The 21,079-nt window shown below is 46.1% G+C and overlaps 1 protein-coding gene across 1 annotated transcript in view; it reads left to right on the forward strand.

Moving 5' to 3' along the window:
• The first annotated feature begins 449 nt into the window (after positions 1-449).
• IL1RAP (interleukin 1 receptor accessory protein) overlaps positions 450-21,079 on the forward strand; it is a 30,176-nt gene continuing 9,546 nt past the window's right edge. Inside the window, exons 1-9 of the mRNA XM_062499277.1 lie at positions 450-516; positions 10,042-10,327; positions 11,077-11,269; positions 12,999-13,164; positions 14,113-14,184; positions 15,310-15,439; positions 16,364-16,512; positions 19,202-19,351; positions 20,213-20,356. Of these exons, the coding sequence (XP_062355261.1) occupies positions 450-516; positions 10,042-10,327; positions 11,077-11,269; positions 12,999-13,164; positions 14,113-14,184; positions 15,310-15,439; positions 16,364-16,512; positions 19,202-19,351; positions 20,213-20,356 (1,357 nt within the window). The remainder of the gene's footprint in view (positions 517-10,041; positions 10,328-11,076; positions 11,270-12,998; positions 13,165-14,112; positions 14,185-15,309; positions 15,440-16,363; positions 16,513-19,201; positions 19,352-20,212; positions 20,357-21,079) is intronic.

Here is a 21,079-nt window from a genome sequence, read left to right on the forward strand (position 1 = left end):
AAGTGTCAAACATACCTTCAGTGCAGATGTGCCACAGCCACCGCTCACCACCATGAGTGCTCTCTGCGCTTGTTCTCAGACATGAGCAGAAGGGGGTCTTGGCAAAGGACCTTTTTTTGGGAGTCAAAGTTTGGGACTTGTAGCCTGCAAACGTCCATTTGACTCCTTGTGCTCCCTGATACAGACTATTCTGGTGACTTAAGGCAGTGAGCTGGGCTGTGCTCTTCAGAGCCATCACCTCCCAGGCTTGGCAAGCTGCCTGCAGGTGGAGCGACGCTGCCATGTGGGTGCTGTTCTTAAGGAATCTTAATGAAATAAAACAGGAGTGTGCCAGCATTACAGGATCACTGGGTGGATGGAGGGATAAACACATATACTCCAAGTTAAAAGATGGCCTGCAGTGATAAAACAGTGTCAAATAATCAGGTCCGTGTGCTTTGTTTCCCAGGATGAAGATGGTCAGTGTCCTGCTGGTTTCACTCTGGCTGTCCATGGTCACCCTCAGCAGAGGCTCAGGTAAGGATGTGGCATGTGATGAACCTGCCCACTTGCTGTGCAGAGAAGAAAACTGCAGCAAGTTTTGAGCCTTTATAGTATTTCTGGATTAAATAGTTGTGTGTAAAATACTTCAGCAAAATGCAGGAACACAGTATTATTTCTGGGGGGGTGGGGGATGTTACACAATACTCTGTGTAGAGACAACCGGTGTGGTGTGAACAGGTGCATTAGCAAATAGCAACATAACCTTGACCAGAAAGTGCTTTGCAAACTCAAGCTGCCCCCTTACTCAGTATCATTATTGCCCTTCTGTGAGGGGTGAATCCAGGGCTCACCCCACGGAGCTGCCTTGTCACTGAGTTTCAGGAGGGACCTGGGCTTGAACCTGAACTCTGCTATCCCTGGTTGGATCCAGACGGGAATGAGATTCAGCTCTCCAATTCTGACTCATGCCTCAGCAATGCAAGGGGAGAGGGGAACTTCTAGAGTAAGAGAAGCTCTGATACCCGTCTCACTGAGTCACTTTCCTGACAGGAAATATGTTGTCATGCTCGCAGCTCCTCTGGCACTCATTCAGCCCAGCTCTTGTGAAGAGGCAGATTGTGCACGTCTCGGCTCCGGACTTCCTATTTGGGGGTGGAAGGAGACAGCATGATTTGCAGGAGGCAAATGGAAAGAGGGAGGGAGGAAAGAACAGGAGCTGTTTTTAGGGGGGTAGATGTTCAGAAATAAGGGCTGTGCAGGGGTTTGACAAATCCCCCCATGAATCCTTGTCCCTCTGCAATGCTGGCAAACAAGCAGTTACGATGTACCCTGAGCAGATGAACAGCTCTTCTGTCATTCTCTCTTGGACCACACTGAATTATTGTGGGCCAGATTCAAAACGTGCACTTCAGCAAGGTTCATCAGTGCGGTGTTCACTGCAGAGGCTGAAGCCTGGGAGGTTTTTCTCCTTGGGCTGTTCAGGGGTTGCAGGCACTCACAGTAGGCTGTGGTCTTTAGTGAGGGATGTCCCATCCTGGCTAACAGGGGCTGGGTGGAAATGGTGAGCAAAGGGGAAGCTGCAAAGGAGAAAGAATACACGGTCTAGGTCTCCTTCACTAAGCCCTAGGTAGTAGGAGTGCATGGGGAAGGAGGGACCCAGCGACATGAAGTTCAGCTGCTCACTGGGAAAATCCCTGCTTTGCTTGTGCTTTTGGACGAGCTGTTCTGCTCTCCACCAACGCAACATCCTCCTCCTGCTGAGGCAGCATTACAACACCCCACGTGCAGTCAGCTTGGGCTTTTGCAGAAATGGGAGGTGGGTGCTATTGAATCAGGATTGCCCGGGAAATGTTAGAGCAGCTCTAAAAGCTTATGCAGTTGGCTTGGAAGAAGATGATTTCAGTCAGGTGAAATGAGCACCCTGGCGTTTGGGTCACACAGGCTTGTGCCAATTGATCTGGCAGAACCAGAACCCTCCATGCATTTCTGTAGGGCATTTAGTACTTCTAAAATATTTCTCCTTTAACACAGATTTGCTGGACAGGGTGGGCAGAACCCTGGGTGATACATGAGGCACACGATCAGTTAAAATACTCTTATACAAATCCACTGCAGTGTACACATTTAATTTCCTGCAGGTCTGTGGGTGTCAGACACACTCTTCAGTTCAAAGCTTCATTTTTGTGCCATAGACTTTATAAACCGGTTTGGGCTGTCAGAATGTCCTTTGTTTTTCATGATGACTTGGATGGCTGTTTGTACTTGGATGGAGGGGCAGCAGTCTGTGCAGCCCTCTGTTTCTCTGCAGGGTTTCCTGGGACTGGCACCAAAAGGAGACTGGAGCTCATTTCACTCTTGCAAAGTCATAAATACAGAGCAGTATGGGAGACTGGCCTTGTTCTGGAAATGTTACAGCGTCTGGGCTTGCTTTTCCTTCTTGAAACAGGGCATGTAGGTGGGGGGAGCAGAGCTGTGCTTACCTGGAGTGAATGCAGAAGGGCTGTGCACAATCTACAGCTGCCCTGGTTGTCACCTGACATCAAGCAGGGCCATGGAGACAGGTAGTTCTCCCTGGGAAACCTGGCTTCTGGGATATTTAACATGTGTGACTTGGTAGGGATTTATCATTTCAGGTGAGTCCTGTTCTGTGCTTTGACTATTAAGTCATGTAGTGATGTATTGCTGGGACCAGCTCTCTCTCCAGCCCAGGCTGGACTGAGGAAGGCTGGAGGCGGGGACAGGAGTCTTGTTGTGGTTTGCTGTCACTTTTCCTGCCTCTGCCATCCTTCCCAGTGGAGCAATCTGGTCAGCAATACTGACCAGGAACTGCCCAAGGCAGGTGTATGAGATCTGCTGAGTCCCAGGCTCTGTGAGCTTACAGAGGAGGTGAGGAGCCAACACTTGATAAATTTCAGCCTTAAAATACCAGCACTACTCTGGCTGCAAGTGGACTTTCCATCCAGTTAAGCCACTATGGCTGTCAGTCTCTGGCAGTGTCAGAAATCTTTAGCATTATGCTTCACCCTGCTTCCTACTGGAGAGACAAACTCACAAACTTTATTTCCCCTCCAGATTTTGCCTACAGCACTGTGGCTCTAAACATCTGTTCTCTGGGCTCTGCTGTTTCTGCTGCATATGGAGGCTGGTGCTGAAACAAAATGAGTTGCTGAAAGGGAGGTGCAAGCTGTATGAGGGAATAAATGTGATCTGAGTAGTGTAGAGTAAAAGATGAGACTGAACTGGTGCCCAAGTCTCCTATTCGCTCACGCTGAATGCGTGGGCAGATCTTTTCCTAATCTTGAGAATATACGTGATCTGCAGTGCATGGGTTTGAATTCCTCACTCATGACCTTTGGGTCAGTGCTTGCAGTGGTGTTCAAGGTCTTCTGCTTTCCTTGCCTAGCTAAGCCATCCTTAAGATGGAACTCATGTTGTAGGCTGCTTACTGAGCCCCGCTGTTCTGATAGCCAGTGAAGGGTAACAAAAACTGATGGACCTGGGTCTGGTTGTACAATAGTTTCTTTGGCACTACTGAAGTCATATAAATATACACTGGCTTAAAAGAGATGAAAAACCGGTCAAACAAAGAACATAGCAGCCAGTATGAATACAGCATAATGTTAACTTCTTGTTTCTGAACTAAGCTGGCCAATGTTAGATACTGACTTATTTATAAGATGTAGCTGCAATTTCGCTTCTTGTTCCATTTTTTTTCTCACTTCTAACCAGGCTGCTCTCTCACCCTTCAAGAGTTCTGAGATTTTGCAGGATGAGGGCTGGGGAGATGACCGTGCTTGGCAGTATTGTCTTAGGGAATTGCAAAAGCAGAAGAATATTGCTGCCAGGAGAGGAGGAGCAGCCTCATGCTGATTATCTAACGGACTCACATAGTGTGAGCAGGTACCTGCTGGGCATAAATAGACCTTTGGTGGGGAGAATCATCATGTTTGCAGAGGAAATGCTTCTGTAGCTCCCTTGGAGGCTATAGAACAGGCTGCGTAGTAGGATGAGCCCAGGACTGGGCCAGAATGATGCCCCACATGGCAGGTAGTGGCTGGAAGGCAGCCAGGAGCTTCTGTCCTGGGAGCTTAATTTCAGGCTTTGCTGTTATTTGCTGGATTGTGAACATGTCTATTTACACTCCCCCATATCAGAGGCTTTCAGCTACTTTGGTTTCGTTCTGCTCTGAAGTTGGCTCCAAAGTGCCAGATGTCACCAGTACTTCTGGGTTCAGGTGATAGCTGGCGCAGTGGAGTTCTGGCTGCAGCGAGAAAGAAACAGAGGTCTGGCTCCAGAGGTCAGAGCCACTGCCAGCACTGTCTCTCCCAAGTGCTGAACTGCACTTTGTGTCTCTCTCACACTTAGCAGAGAGGCAGAACAGTTACTTTTGGCCAGGGGAAATTTGCAGATTAATAAATTACTGTCTGTAAAACACTTTGAAGATGGGAAGCCCTGTGCAGCTCCTCAGGATTATTACTATATGGCTCTTATTCTACTTATGGGGTTCCAGTGGCCTTATTTTCCTTATGATTTGTGACAGCCCCAGAAGCTGAGAAGCTTATTTTAGTGTGTAAAGTCAAAAGAAAAATAGATTAAACTGCATTATTGTTTTCTAAGGAGACTAAATCCCTCCCCCACCATCATCTCCTGGGATTTCCTGACTTCCTCCTACTCTTCCAATCTCAGCTTCTTGCTGTCCTAATTTAGGATGTGATTTTATAACCATCCATACCCATCTGTGAGCTACTGTGGTTGTAGAAGTTTATAGCACTTGGGGGCATGAAGTTATTTGGCACTGAGGGTGTTGAAAGGTGCACAGCCCTGGAGTGGATGGAGATAAAACCCATGGAGCAGAGCTGACCTGGGTGCAGACATGTCCCTGCAGCTGCCAGCCTCCCTCTACACCAGCCAGAGCTGTGCCCACTGAGGAGATAAAACCTCACATCTGCTTCTTGTCAGCTGAGGAAATGGGTTGTGAAGGGTGAGCTCTGTGCAGGCGTCACCATGGTGTGACCTATCTGCATTGAAGTGCAGGAACGTGTGGAGGAAAGCAGCCCTCTTTGGGTGTGGTGCTGATATGGTATTGAACAGTCACTTCTGCTCCTCTGTGTGTATCCAGTAGGGCAGCAGGAGCTGTCATGTCCCCTCCCACAGCCGCAGAGATGTGTTTTCACTGTCCAACATTTGGTGGCATCCGGGTGACTCTGCTGGACTCTTGGACCCTTGTAGTGCATTTTAATGCCTGCTGCGTTTGTTGAGTTCCCATTCTTGCTGGAGGACAACTGCTGCAACATCTTTGTAATGCAGACATCCCTGTGGGATGGACAGGGAAGAAAAAATTGCTAACTGTATTTTAAGGCAGGCAACAGAGCACCTGGCTAAGTGCAGTAACTGGCCTGCATGGGTTTAGCTAAGCAAGCCTGTTGACAGAGCCAGGAGTTTAGTCTGGACCTTGTCAAGTCCCAGTGTGGTGTCCCAGGCACACAAGAGCCCCTGTCAGCTTAAGAACAGTTCAGCAGTGATGCTGATCAGATAAACCCCCTTTTTATGCTGCCTGTCCTACAGATGACTTTGCAGTGGGGTGTTCCATTTCCTGTACCTCTCCTCTTCCTATGCTGCTCTGCTTTGCTTCATGCAAAAATTTTCTCAATGAAGTCAGATGGAAAGTAGCTGTTTGCTCTTCTTGTCCTTCAGGGAAGCAGTTCATGCCCCTACCTTTATTGTTTTAATCTCAAATTTAAAGAAAGCCTCCAGAAAAATATGTCAAGCTTGCTGGAGAAATCTGAATATAAATTTTTTGGTTTTTTTTTTTTTTTGGCCTAGTTGCTGGAGGTAACCAAAGTACTCTGCCACATGCAGTAAACAGCTTTATGAACAGATAGAGAGTGAAGTCACAGAGCTCACTGTGGAGGAGTTTTAAGAGACACAAATAAAGACTACCCATGTTACAGGCTGTGCTTGATGAGATAAAGCGATTCAGTATCAGAAACTCTGGGCTCCATTATAGAATCATCATTTTTTTGATGTCTTGCTTTGGCTGCTTCCCCTGAAGTCAACAGAAGTTTATGCAGTCAGCTTGTTTTTCATGACTTTGGCAGAGGCAGGTTTTCACACCTGTTTAAATTAGACATTCAGGGTCTAAAGTTAATCAACCACAATGTACAAGTGGTTTTGAAAACTAAGCCATTCTGCAACAGAAAGTCCTTTTCCTTCTTTTCTCAGCTATCCTACTTATTCAAATGATACAAGCACCTGGGGGGAGAGAGAGAGACTCCATCCTAGTGTGCAGCATCCAGATGAGAGGCTTCTGTAGGGGCAGCACAGCTCAGTGGCAACACAGGATGAATATGATGAAACTTAGGAGAAGTGTAAAACCATGTCAGCAATGCCATCACAGCAGAACTACGTGGAGGGGGTTGGGCTGTGTGGGAAGTTTGTGCCAGGACCATTTCCACCTCCTTGCTCTACTGTAGAGGCTGTGGGAGGAAGGCAGTGAGGTTATGAGAGGCCTCTTTGGATACATTTCCACTGGAAGTGAGATAATAAATTTCTGTGGAGTTGGCACAGCTTCTAGGCTGAATCTCCAAGGCGACATTCAGCTACAACCAGTTTTTAGGTGTTCTGTGGCCACCATCACTGCTGAGAAGTAGTGAGAGCAAACAGTGAGAGCCAGCTGATCTTGGCTGGTTCTAACCCAACTTCTCCATCATTCCCACCCATCTCAGCATGTTTGGGTTGTGCCTCTTCCCCCAGTTAAGGGCAGGGCTTCTCATTTGTTTTGTTCCATGCTCCTTTCCCTCTGCCCTGTTGTGTGGTTAGATGGGATACTACTGAGCAGAGAGCACGGCCAGGGAGCAGGGGGTGGTCCCGTGCAGGGTGGAAAAGGGAGAATGCAGACACAGTGGGGAGAGTGGGTGCTCCTGGCACTGGCATAAATGGGAGATGTACCCACGCGTGGTGCTGGCCACAGCTGGTACCTGCTGTGCAGCCAGAGTGTTGGAACTGAGTGGTTTTTAAGGTTCCTTCCAACCCAAATCATTCTGTGATACTACAGCCCCATCTGATGCTGCAGCTGAAGCAGTGTGAGGAACACCATGATGATGTCTTTGTGTCCTGCTGTCACTGCACAGCCCCAGTCTGCATGCAAGGCAGGCCCCCTCAAGGCACATGAAATCAAGGTGGGCACCCGTATCCTCACCCTTCTGCCCTGCCTGCACTTTGTCTCCCAGTTCTGGAGATGGATGTTTCCTTCTACCATGCAGCCTCCCTGTAGCCTGTGTGATCCTCAGCCCTGTTCCTAAACAGGACTGTGCAAACAGGATCATTTATTGCCTTTTTCCTGTGTTGTTGTTACTTGGGAGGGAGGCACAGCCTGGGATCTCACACTGCACAGCTGCTCCTGTGCTCTGTGTGTAGCTGTTCACTAGCAGCAGCTCTGTGCTGTGTCTGGGTTCAGCTCAGAGCTTGCAGCACCCGGGACAGGGCACACGTGGGGAGCCTTAGCACCACCTGTTTGGTGTGACAGTGTCCCTGAAGCCAGGCCAACCCTGAGACAAAACCTCCAGATACAGCTCTTACAGTAAAACAGTAACAGTCCCCTCTTCCCAAGCCAAGAAGGCAAGGCCTGGGCTTTGTTTTAGAAAAATGTAGGAAGAAAACAAAGAAAATAGTTGTATTTATTTTCAATAACTCCTTCAGGTTGAACGGGTAAGTAGTTTTACAGTGCTGATTTATGGGCTGTTGCAAAATGCAAGAGCTGCTCACGATTGCAAATTTCATTGATCTTGACTCAAAGAATTTCAGTACAGTAATGTTTTATATAGTTTCCTCTCTCCCCAGTCCTGCCATTTGAAGTAATAAGGATGATTTGCCTTTATGCAGCCCAAGAGGAGATGCAAGTCAGGTGCTGGGAAGGGAACCCGGGCACTCTGATTTACAGATCCAGGTCTGCTCCTTTCAGAGGAGAAGCCTTGTCTGCATGAGTAACAGGCCATGCTTTATCATGCAGTTAGCAGGCAGTCTCTGCAGGCTCATTTGTCTCATTACCACTCTAAGGACACTTGACTATGCCTAGTTCATGGCCCCACCAGCATAAAGCAGTGCTTTGGTTCCATTTTGCCCTAATCATGGTGCTGATGGGTGGTTATGCCCCTTTGCATGGTGTGAGGCTTCCAACAATGGTTTGGTCTTTGACAATGAGCCTTGGCACTGCCTGTGGTAGCAGCCGTAGTGTGTGATGCTGTGCACTTTTGAAAGATCTGTGTTTTTAGATGATGAGCACTCTTGAGACATTTGGGTTTAGGGTTCCTATGAACAAATGGTTGTGTTCTGGGTAACTTCACTGCCTTTTCCTAGCCCAATTAATTCTCTTCCTCCAGAAGTAGCACTCTGTCATATGGGTGTTTGGCATACTGCAGGAGGAGCAGTGCAGCTTGCATTTACATTTATGTGTAAACCCGCCAGAAAACATTTCTATTCTTACTGGCCCAGATTCCTCCTGCCCATGACTAACCATTGCTGAGCCATAGGAGTTAGCATCACTGCCTTTAAGTGCTGCAGGCCTGTCTTCTCAAAGGTTTATCTCTGCTTTTTTTAATTAAGTGTGAATTTGGGGGCAAACTACATCCCACTGTCTCTTTAGGGAAGAATAAATGCCAGAAATCCTGCTTTGGGCCTGTGAAGTCTGTTCAGAAGAATTCAGAAGAATTTGGCTGAAAGAGCATATTGTATTCTGTTTCTCCTCTCAGTCTGAGCTCTTCTAATATCTGCAAATGGGAGAGGCCTTGCAGTGTCTCTGGTGAGCCTGTGTGTGATGTGCTGAGACACTGCTCACAAGGACTGCTGCAGGCAGCACACCCCTCTCCTGTTTGACTCACTTTGGTTTCTCAGACGTCAGGCTGCCCTAGCAAATGCCTCCCAGCAGCTCCAAGAGAGGCACTGGGAAGTGTGCCACGCTGTGCTCTGCCTCATCAGTGTGGGGAGACAGGAGGTGCAGTGACAGCAGCTTGCAGCTTCTCCATGTGTCTCACTTGGCTCTGACAGTGCAGGTTGCTCTCAGGTTTGCTGACACCCTGGTACTATGCTTGCACCAAGTCCCTGCCTGCCTGGACATCCTGATGGATAGGAGGAATGGAGTGGAGAAGAGTCCTTGGAAGAGAAATGGGTTTGGACTGTGCTTTTTGTCATGAAACTGTTTACTAATGACAAGAATTTTTTTTTTAAAAAAAAGTAATTAAAGAAAAAAAGCTCTGTACAGCTTTTTCTCGTGCTGGCTGGTTTCTGTGTCAGTCCAAGTCTGCTGTGAGTCACACTGAGCCACTGCCTATTGTTGAACTGTGCTTAGGGTTTGCACCTGGGCACTGCCTGGGAATACAAGAGAACCTGCTGCTACCTCCTCCATACTGCCCCTTCTGCCCCTCAACCTCCAGTTCTGAACTTCACTATCAACAGTTTTTCTGTGTCACTTATTACTGCTTGTACTTGTTGTGTTATCCTGGTGTGCACAGGTGTCCCACAAATCCATCACAGGAGAGACAGTCCTCACTTCTGGAACCCACAGTCCATCTTCTTCTGGCAGGGAAAGTGACCCATGGCTCTAAGGGAGGGTTGATGTTTGAGTTCTTTTTTTTTTCCCCCTCCTCCTTTAGCACATCTGTTTCCATCTTCCCTGTCATTGTGTATGGATGCCCACACACCTCTGGCATTATTGTCATCAAATTTTGTCTTCTCACATAAGAATTTTGTGGTAAATTTTCATGTAGCTCTCTAGGAAGCCTAGTTTTATGCAGGAATATCCTATTTTATTGTCCTGATGAGAGAGAAATAGCTTGGCAGAAACATAGGAGGTGTACAAATGAAAACAGAAGTTTCCAGGTTCTCTAGAAATGAACACAATGTTCTTGCTCTGTTTTGTAAAAGCCCAGTTTGCTTTCCTAGAAAACATTATGGTTTTGCCTCTGATTTTAATGGGGCAGGACCAAGGGCTGTGGGGAACATGGGCAGAAGTGTTATCCTCCTGCAGATTTGCAAGCCTAAGGCACCTTGTTCTTCTGGCTGCAGAACGCTGCGATGACTGGGGTGTGGACACCATGAAGCAGATCCAGATTTATGATGGGGAGCCTGCCAAGATCAAATGCCCACTTTTTGAGACCTTCTTGAAGTACAACTATAGCACAGCCCATTCTGCTGGCTTAACCCTGATCTGGTACAGGATCGCACAGGACCGGGATCTGGAGGAGCCCATCAATTATCGTCTCCCAGACAATCACATCAGTAAGGACAAAGACACCCTTTGGTTCTGGCCTGCTCTTCTCAATGACACTGGGAATTACACCTGCATGCTCAGGTAGGTTGTGTGGTGCAGTTTCTGTAGGTTTCAGTGCAATCAAAGGACTTCTGTGGCAGTGGGGAAATGATGCTGTTAGCACTGGATCTTTTTGTGGGAAGATGACCATTTACATAAGCATTAATGGGAAAAGAATGTTACAATTATAAGACTGCTCAGTGCTGAGCCCAATTTACATGGCAATAATGCTTGGAGCCTTGCAGACACTAATGAGCGTGCCTCTCCTTGCTGCAAGTGTCCATGAAAATATTATTGCTGAGCCCATGGCAAAATCCACAGGCGCTCACCATTAAGAAGTGATCTGCATCTCCAGAATAAAAATAGCTTCAGATGCAGGGGTAATGTTTTGACTGCACACTAATTTGGCAAAGATTCATGAGATTCAGACTTCTAGGAAATTAAAAGTGTCTCTAACTGTGGTGTAAAATGAACATAGCATCTGCTATGCACAAGAAGTCTCTTTGATCTTCTTCACATTGTCTTTTGTCCATGACTTTGACCTTATGATCTGCTTTAGCAGCAGGGGAGTGGATGTTGCTTGTTAGTCATCTTTATAGGCTTTGTGAGCTTGTGTGGCCACCTCTGGTGGGGTTTTCTTTCCCATTTATAAATGAGTCAACTAAGTCTGTACGTACCTCATCAGTACTGTGATGCTCCTTATTGCAGATGTAATTTTTATTTCATTCCACTCCACTGCTGTAGGAATAAACAAGTTTCATCTAATCAGCCCTGTTCTTGTCCACCCTTAGGAACACAACCTACTGCAGCAAAGTTGCTTTTCCCTTGGAGGTTGTTCCAAAAGACCAGCACTCTTGTGTGAGCCATTCCATAAAACCCACTGAGGAGATGTTCTACTTGGAGCATGCCAATCAGAAGATCACATGTCCAGATATTGATGGGTTTTACCCTGCCAGCGTGACACCAACTGTCAAGTGGTACCTGGTAAGAAGGACTTGCTTGGGCAACAGGGAGATGCAGTGGTGTGTGTGAAAAAGCAGTGGTTGGCATGACAGTCATGGAACTGCATTTCAGAGTCTCCCTAGTGACAATGTTGTTAATGAAGCTCTACTAATTTTAAGAGCTCTGCTTCCATTGAGTTCAAGGGTAAAACTGCTCTTGGAAAGGAATTGAGAGCTAACAGTGAAGCTTTTTTGACCAGCATGCACAAGTGAAAAATCCTCCTAGGAGAGATTTAGGTGGCTCAGTTCAGTTATGGGCAGTGTGCCTGACCTGTGTGTGAGCCTCTCACTTCCCTGTAAAGGAAACTGTCATTCATATTCCCTCTTCTTTAAAAAACCCCACCTGTTAATGAAAATTGCATCCTTTCCAAAGTCCTCTGAGGTCAGGAAGTGAAGTTGTACATCAGGCTCTGCAAGGACAGTGGGTGTCCTGTTTGACGTTTCACACAATTCAGCAAACTTATTTTCTGAAGACTGAGGCATCTCCACCCCACCCTTCATACTTTTCTGATTATTAGACTGTCTCCAGCCATCCTCAGGCTCTTGCCTACAGAATTACTGCTCAATTTGATTAAATTTGATTTCACTTTTTCCCTCTATGTGGATGCCTTTAGTCAGTAGAGTATAAGAAGTCTCAGGGGATGTAAAGTCTGAGAGTTATGGGAATAAATTATTTCATAACTGCCTATAAAGTTATCTTGTATTTCTAGATAGAAGATCTTGTGTAAGTGAATTTAATAATAAGGGAACTTGTCAACAAATGAATCTGCTGATTAAAAAAAAAATAAAATTAAAAGACCCTGAAAAAAACCCCACCTCTAAAACCCTTCAGGAAAATCTTCCTCTTGTATCAAGAGGAGTCATTTCACTCCAGTAGTTTAAATGCTTTACTTGTATCGTTCATTGAAATTCACATCTTGGCAATCAATTAGCAGAATGAAACAAAAAGCCCCTTGGAAGTAATTTTTCAGGCAGCAAGTCATCCCATGCCTAATAAAAATCATTAAAAATGGTATATGACCCTTGTCTTAAACTACCCTATTAGGATGTATCTGATTTGGAAATGTACCATTCAAAAGTAATCTCTTAGAAAATGTGCACATCTTTGGGTTTTATGACAACCAAGATGTTTTCTGCATAACCTCTTTCTGAAAGGGGATCTCCAGCTTGGTATTTTGGCAGTTTTCCTGCCTTGCCTGACAGAAAGAGAGGAATTATTAAGGTTTACGTACTACAGATTCTCATTTGCTATTTGCAGATTCTGGGGCCTCATCCTCAGCTGAAGTCAGCCAGGAGAGGTTGATTAGTCCCAAAAGATGGATATCAATGGGGTACATGTCCTTTAGTCTGAGTATCCATTTGTGAATACATCATCATTTTCTTCGTATCACTTTTTACTCTTATTCTTGACTGCTGAGGTGGTCACTTTGATTGCCAAGGTGCTTCTGGATCTCAGATCTCTCCTTTATAAAATTGTCTGTGTTTAAAGTGGGATAAAGCTATTAGGGTGATCTGCTTCATCACTTCATTTTCAAGGTGAACTTAACAGTCTATACTCCAACATGCTCAAGGTTCATAGTATTTAGGTCTGACCTACATCATGATCCCAAGTGTCATAGTAATAGTTTAAAATCAGAACTTTGTAGTAGCATTTAAACCAATAGCTGTACTTTTGAATCCACAACTTGAGTTTTTTTTCTGCCTGACTCCAGAACTGCATCTCAGTGGATGGCTTCTATGAGCGATACCCCCAAGGGCCCAGGCTTGTCATTGGCATTGTCCGCAGTGCGTATAAAGGGAATTACACCTGCATTGTGACCTTCAAGGACCACGGAAGAACCTATAATCTCACCAGAACCATAAAGATGAAGGTGGTGGGTAAGAAGGACTTCAAAATGTGTAAAATGCATGTGGGTAGCTGCAGAAGTGGTAAAAACAGCTGGAAGAGTTGTTGCAGGATTCATTTGTGGTTGTATTCAATCTGTGTTACACAGTTTTAAATACCTGGTGTATTTTTTCCTGCTGGGGTCAGACTTGTATGACTGTCCAGAACATAACTGCAGTAGAGGTCTCTCCCACCACCGTGTCAAATGCCCTGAACACAGAGAGTGGCCAGACTCGTGTTGGTGAGGTTCAGCCCATGACATGGCCAGGGGTACCCTCTGCTGGCATTTGAATGCATAACCTTGGCACTCCTGCTTGTCTCCTGTGCCCTTTGCTTGTCACTCACTATTTGTGGGATTGTCACTTCATAGCCAAGGTGTCTTGATCTTCTTGGAATCTTAAAGCCATTTGTGCTGGGATTGAGACTGCTAATCAGCCAGGCAGAACTCCAGGTACCCACCGCTTGGACACATCCGTCCCAGGCACAGAGGCTCAGCCTACCTGCCAGGGAATTGTAGAGTTAAAAACCCTAGTGAGCTGTAGGATAAATTCCAAGTTTCATGGAAACAGCTGTTTTATGGGTTGAAATAAATATTTGCGACATGAAATGATGTTTGTATTTTGTTTTTTAGAAGCAGCAGTAAAAAGAAACTGGTGCAGGTTATGCCTTGTGGGAGATGAGAAGGTTAGGGAGCTCTTCTGATGTGAGAGGCCCAAACTAGCTTGCCTGAACTTTGAGGGAGCCTCAAAATCTGGATCTGGCCCTGACTTTGGGGACTAGGGTTAGATTTGTGTGTGCATAGAACTCTGCAGCAGGAATGCATCACGAGTTAGATTGGGGAGCATGCGGTGCGGCGCGAGGGCACTGGGAGTGAGGCTGTAAGGATTCCAGGTTTTCATGAAGTGTGGGTCCCCATGGGGGCTCTCTGTTGTCTCCTGCAGGATCTCCAAACAAGGCCTTGCCACCACAGTTCACCTCTCCAAATGAGAAAGTTGTGTATGAACTGGAAGCAGGTAAAGTCCAACACTCACAGCCTGCCAGTGGGACAGGGAGACCCAGCCAGGTTCTCCCCTTGCACTGCATCCCTGGTGCTTTCCCTCGCAGAGCACACGAGCTGCCGCGGGTTGCCTGGTAGACAATGTGGGATGCCAGTTCTTGATGCCAGAATAGGAGAGGACGGCTTTAAAAGTTGATTTTTTGCAAGCACAACTAGAGACAGATATTCAGGCTGCAGCTGCAGATGAAATGGGGACACTCAGCTGCTTAGGAGAATTCCTGTAGGACCTTGTCTCAGCCCCGGCCCTGGCTGTGGTTTGCTGCTCCCATCCTCCTTCATTCACCTCTAGAATGGCTTCAGCCTTAGAGCCAATTCTTGCTCATCTCCCGTTTTTTTTTGGTTAATGACTTCCTTATTAATGACAGCTCTCCTTCTGCTGACCTCGCAGCACTGGGTAAGGGGGTTACTGCACCCCTTCCCTCGCCCCTTCCCCCACACCCTCAGTTTTGCCTAATAGCTTTTTGGAGCAATTCCCTATATCAAATGGATTGTGTCCCGTTACATTGCTGTAATAAATGTGGAGGCAATGATGATGGTTAGCACCAGAATGTTCACTTTAAAGAACAGCTCTTTTGGCTCAGAAGGTCAGATTTCATCCACAGTCCTCTCTATAAGATAAAACCACTTACAGGCTGATCACCAAGATATTCACACTCCCAAGTCTGATCTTGAGCAGAAGTCAAATTCCTGAAGAAGTGTTTCCAAACCAAAATGCTTTCGTGGAGCTTGATCCTTCACTTTATAGCATCTGTCCCCTGTGCAGTGGGATTGATTAGCATTGCCTGGCTTTCCAGGGAAGTGGTTGGGCATGAAGCATGTCCCTCTGGGTGGGTCACTTGGCTCAGTCAAGGAATTTGTAACACATTTGAGAAGGCAGGACATTTTTTTTTCTATTTATCTGTCTGTCACATATCAACATGTCCAGGGATGTTAAGCTTTTGTCAGAAAGTGGATGTTGGCCTCATTCCTTTCTGAATGGAGCTCAGGCTGGGAGGATTTTGGAAAGCACTGAAGTAAGGGCAGTACTGTTCCTGCACTGCAGTACCTTTTCTCCGAGGAGATTATGGTCTTTTCTTTGCAGGTGATGACCTTATCCTGCACTGTGAAGTTTTCTTCACATTCCTGAAGGACTCCTGGACTGAGGTGTGGTGGACCATAGATGGGAAAAACACAGATGACATCACTGACCCCAAGATAAAAGTCACACAAAGGTAACATGTGACATGAACCTTCATTTGTATCTAATCCCCTGGGTCCTGTGTGGGTACAGGCATGTGACAGTGCTAATGGGGTACGTGCTCTCCCTGTTAATCAGAAGCCCTTGTGTCTGCACCAAGCTGTGATGAGCACCAGGACCTCCAAGGGAGGAGGCCTCCAGATCTGACAGTGTCATATTCCACAGATGGATTTGAGGGAGCTTTGTTAACCAGTTCATATCATCATTTGTTCAGGTCCTGGTAGTGATGACAACAGCTGCTGCTGTTGTGGGACTTATGAAACAGGGGCAGACAATCCTATTTAGGGGAGTGTTCCCAAACAGCATAAGGGATAATGGTGTTTCAAAAAAACAGAGGCTGAAACAAAAATGTAATATTATACATAGTATTGATTAGCAAGAATATAAAGTCAGTCACATAAAGAACCCAAATGAGGATCAAAGTCACATTTGCTGAATACTGAATTACAAGTGGAAGGCAGTCACTGCCCCAGCTGATTTGCAAACCAATGCAGAAAAAGAAAAGCAAAAGGAAATACTGTATCCTCATTTTGCAGACGGTCAATTCAGGCAGAGAGAGACAAAGTGACTCATCCAGGACTGCATAGGGAATGTGACGTGAGCTCTGAATCTTGAGTTCATGAGACCTTGTTTATAGGCAAGAACTTCCATTTCCTCTAAAATGCAATGTGGCACAGCTGCAATGAGAGAATTGTGAGTGGTAAAATAAATATTAAGGAAAATCAGATAAAGGCATAGCTGGAGCTGTATTACAATCTGAAGTATGTATCGATTTATAAATACCAAGTTATGTGTTCTGTCCTTTTAAAAGTAGGAGTTTATATCAGGGAAAGGAATATCTGTCACTAAAAACTTGCTGCACTTTCACATGTGTAATGCTCTAGTTTTTCTCTTACAGTGAAATTACAAGAGATTTTGAAGACAAAACCTTAATAAGGACTCTAACAGTTGCAAAAGCCACAGCAGAGGAGCTGAAGAGGAATTACACTTGCTTTGCCAGGAACACCAAAGGCGAGGAGCGCAGGCAGGCCATAGTGCGTGTGAAAGGTACCTTGCCTGCAGGGCAGGGCTGTGCAGGGAGGGGTGCTTAGGGGGCTTGTAGAGGAGACAGATACCCCTGTGAGGCCCCCTTGGTATTCTCTTTGAGATAAGAAAAACTACTTACTTAGAATGACTAATGCTAGAAAATTGTTAGACCCTTGATATCTTTATAGAATACTATTGGTTAGATTTGATTCTTTATAATTGGTTGTTCCAAACAAAGAGACCTAAGGTAGTTGGTCAAAATGTGTTACCTTTGAATACTATTGGTTTACTTTTGATCACCCTGAACCCTATAAAATTACATGTATTGCCCCCCCTCCACCCCACTCCCCATGTTTGGAGTTTGCTGCCTGACCCCCTTCATAGAGAAATAAAGCTTGTGGAAAAAGTCTGAGCTGCTCTCCCGGTCTTTTCTGCCAGCTGGAAAAAAGGATCATGTAAGCAAAGATGAAATCATAGAAAAGCTGACTGCCTGAAGGGTCAGTGCTTACATACCTTGTGACTTTCCCCTGCCTGAGAACAGAAGGGGCAGGGGAGACAAGAAAAAATTACAGGGGCTCTTGCTGCTGCCTTGAGCCTTGCCCTGAGAACAGTAAGGGAGCAAAGAATTTCATTAGGCCTTTCTGCCTAACACTGTTCTGTAGGCACTGCTGTCGTACTGCAGCACTTTGTGGAGGCAGAGAACAAAAGGCCCTTCCATGGGCGTCTTCCTGGGAAGAGAAAAGACAGATCTGTTGTCCTTATGCCATCCATGTGCCACAACTGAAGCAGAGCTGAGGGGACAAGCTGCTTAAAATTATTTCAGGTTATTTGGTTGTGTGAGAGTTTTGCATGACACAACAGCTACTAGTTGGCATCCTCCAGAAGACAGTCTGCACTCGCTGGCATTGCTCAGGGAGTGAGACAGTCACACCAAAACGCTCTCTGGTTTTGCTCCTTGCTGTCATGATGCTGCAGTCTAGCTACAACCACCTCAGCATGGATGGTATAGACTGAGTCAGCTCTGTTCTCTGTGGGTTTTTCCTACATCTTTTTTTCATCAAAGATTTGGTTCTTGCTTCCCAGACCCACCTATCAGTAATAAAAGCTATGTGAGACTTCCTGATTAAGGTGGATTTTTCTGCCTCCTTATCAGTTTCATCTAGAGCTTCAACACCTGCTTTTACTGTAAGCCAGACCTCCCCTCTCCCACAGGGAATACTGCCATGCCTTCTATAGCTCACACCAGATGCCGTCTTCCCTCTACTCTGCATTATAAGCCTGGGAAGGCTCATGAAGGTCTTTACTGGAAGATCTTTATCTTCTTGGTACTTGTCCTCCTTGCTTTTTAATCTCATTCCATTGAAACAAACCTTTTCTGGATTGCTAGGGAGAAACAATAGAACACATATATAACTGAGAAAGGCTGAAACCATCTGTCAGTGTGTTCATACTCCATATATAATTCTTCTGCAGTGATAATATTTGTACATGTAGCAGAAGTGAATGTGAAATCCTCAGATTCTTTCTCTCTATATAAGTGCCTAAATACTGTTTTCTCGTGGACTGATCTGTACTTTCCTCCCCACATCTGTTCTTGGTTAGTTGACTGGGTTTGCTCTAAGCAGACATGGTTCCCCACTACTCCTTCTTCCTGCTCTGTTCCACAGCAAAGTCCAAGAACCATCCCTAGCTGCTGCTGGCAGAGCAACCTTGTGCTAAGCTCACTGCAGCCCATCCACTGCACATCCCATAGGAGCATTAGGCATGCCGGAACCTAACCCCTCAGCACCTGGGTTTTAGCAAGTGGCTTTATATGTTGGCACCATGTCTTTCATTATATTAGGTCATACACATTTCTTGCTTTTTTCTGGATGGTTTCCCTCTCTTTCTCACGTACTTCTGCTGCTCATCATCTAATGAACATCGATAAATTCCTTCCATTTTTGATTTTGTAATTCAGTTTTATTAGAAACTTATTAAATATTGGAATTTGGTGGTGTTTCCAGTATCTGTTGTTCTTTTATTGCGCAGTTTTCCAGTCTGCACATCAACTGCCACCAACAAGAGTTGCCCAGGGATACAGTTAGAAATTTTCTGTCCTTAGTACGAAGCAGCAGTGGCGTGACAGACAGTGTATAAATTGGAGGGGACCTGTGATGTTCTGGCTTGATGCCCACAGGTTGCCCTGTTTGTTTGCAAGCATTTCAGCTTTTCTGTAAGGAACTCTGATTCTTTTTTGTGATAGAAAAGCAACAGGCCATGGCTAGTTATATCCTAGGTGTCAGTCTGGGACAAGCTGTGAGACCTGCGTCTGATAGGGAGGCAGAATGGTAACCATTGCTTTTATTTTGCTGCAGATGCTTTATCTGGATCTCTTAGAAGTCAGAGCAATTATGTTGCCCAGGAGTTTGCTGATACAGCTGAGAAGGACATGTTCATGGTCTAGCTTTGGACTGTGCAGGTTTCATCCACCAACAGGTCGTTCTGCCAGCATAACCAGACCTAGTAACCCAGAATGGGGCTCCAGGGTGGCCAGCCATCACATGTCCTGTCAGAAAAGCCTTGGCTTGGCCACCTTACTCTGAAGGGTCAGTGTGCTCCTGGCTGTTCCTTTGTGGTGTTTGGTTGCACATGACACAAGCTTGTTCCTGCCCAGCTGAAGGTCCAACCTGTTCTTTAACCCTGACCCTCTGTTTATTTCTGTACTCAGTTGTAGCACCCAAGTACACTGTGGAGCTGGCCTGTGGCCTGGGGGCCACCATCCTCCTCGTTGTGGTGCTCATAGTCATCTATCACGTGTATTGGCTTGAAATGGTCCTCTTCTATCGGGCTCATTTTGGAACGGATGAAACCATTCTAGGTAAGGAGTTAAAAAGCTTTCATTTATTTATCCTGCTGTAGGCCAGGCCTGTTGTTTTTGTACAGGAATTTTTCTATAAGCTATTCTTAGCCCTCATCACAGCATAATCACATTTTGACCTTCCATTTCTCTATCTATATGCAGTTGTGTGGGTCATTGCTCATTAGAGCAAGAGGAGTCAGGCTTTTGGCTCAGGGAGAAGGAGAAAGAAGTCTTCTGTATTCTCTGCAGAAGTGGAGCATGGACATGCCAGGCTCCCTGGGGCCATGCTCTGCTGATCTAGCTGTGTCATCCAATCTAGATTGTCAAGATACGTCATCAGGTTTCAGTAAGTCCCTGGTTTCCCTGGTGACTCTCTGTAAAGGATTCATGATCTGATCCAGAGTGATCTGCTTTAAAATGTGGGAAGACATCCAAAAGTACGGATGTGGAAATCACCGTTCTGTCCTCAGTTCTTCCACAGCTTCCCTGTGTTACTGGGAGTTCATTGCTAGGGACTCTGAGGTGAGATTTCCTCCTCTGGAGAGGGAGGAGGGTGTTTGAGCCCTTGCAGCTTGTGGTGTGAACCTGCCACGGGGGTGCGGCAGCTCTCGGAGGGTGTAGGCAGGGTGCAAGTCTGTGTCTGGTGGGACTGCTCATGTGGATAGACAGCAGCGAGAGGGAGCAGAGTCAAAGACGTCAAAAGGCAAAAGAAGCCTGGACAGAATGGGTTGGTCTGTGGAAATGTACGTGCCCTAACCTGCAGTGCCTGAGCTCCAGGTGAGCCTTCCCACCTGCTTCTCTTGCAAGTCAAAGGCCCAGCATGGGCAGTATGACAGTGTCCCTTGTGCCGTTTGTGTCTCCCTGTGCTCCCACTGCCAGATGGGAAGGAGTACGATGTGTACGTGTCCTACGCACGCAACGCCGAGGAGGAGGAATTTGTGCTGCTGACGCTGCGGGGAGTCCTGGAGAACGAGTTTGGGTACAAGCTGTGTATCTTCGACAGAGACAGCCTCCCTGGGGGAAGTGAGTATCTCACATGGGGCTGTGTTCCATGCACACCCTCTCTATTGTTCTTTGGGGTATTGATCATTGATTGCAACAAACCTATCCAGATTATCTTTTGGTTTTTTGTTAATGAACTCATTATGGTGTCTTCTAATGTTTTTGCTTCACATGACAGTGTTGCAGATGCTTCAGGCTACCAAAATGGCTGCTGTGGGGATGGTGGTTGGTTTTTTCAGTTGCTCTTTCCAGGAGCGATGTGCAGGAGTGTCAGCATGGGGAACCAGAAGACTGACCTTCATGCAAGCCCTCTGAGCTGCCTTAAAAAGTGGGTTAAAGTCAAGGCTAGAAGAGGCAGGGAAAGTGTTATACTGGGTCAGCTCACAGAGGGTAATGGTGAATCCTTGTAAAAACTAGGAGTGTCTACGTCAGGAAGGAGTGGAAGGTGCCAGAATCAGTGAGAAGATAATGTGCATCCCATTCATCCTCATTCATTAGGGAGTTTGTGTCTAATATGGCACACAGTTAAGCTACTGTCATTAAAAGTACTTTGTTGCAGGTAGTGAGACTCAGCTCTTCAGTAAGATGTAGTCCTTGTTACTGTTTTAAGATAAATCATAGGAGGTTCTGGACATAGTGTCTGCTGCAGGGAGGCAGGGAATCACCAAGAATGGAAGTTTGTGAAGCTATCCAGATACACATACTTTCACACAAGTTTCAGAGCAAGGGCACAAATCTAGACAA

Source organism: Cinclus cinclus, chromosome 10 (assembly GCF_963662255.1).
Source record: "Cinclus cinclus chromosome 10, bCinCin1.1, whole genome shotgun sequence".
NCBI classification, from domain to species: domain Eukaryota; kingdom Metazoa; phylum Chordata; class Aves; order Passeriformes; family Cinclidae; genus Cinclus; species Cinclus cinclus.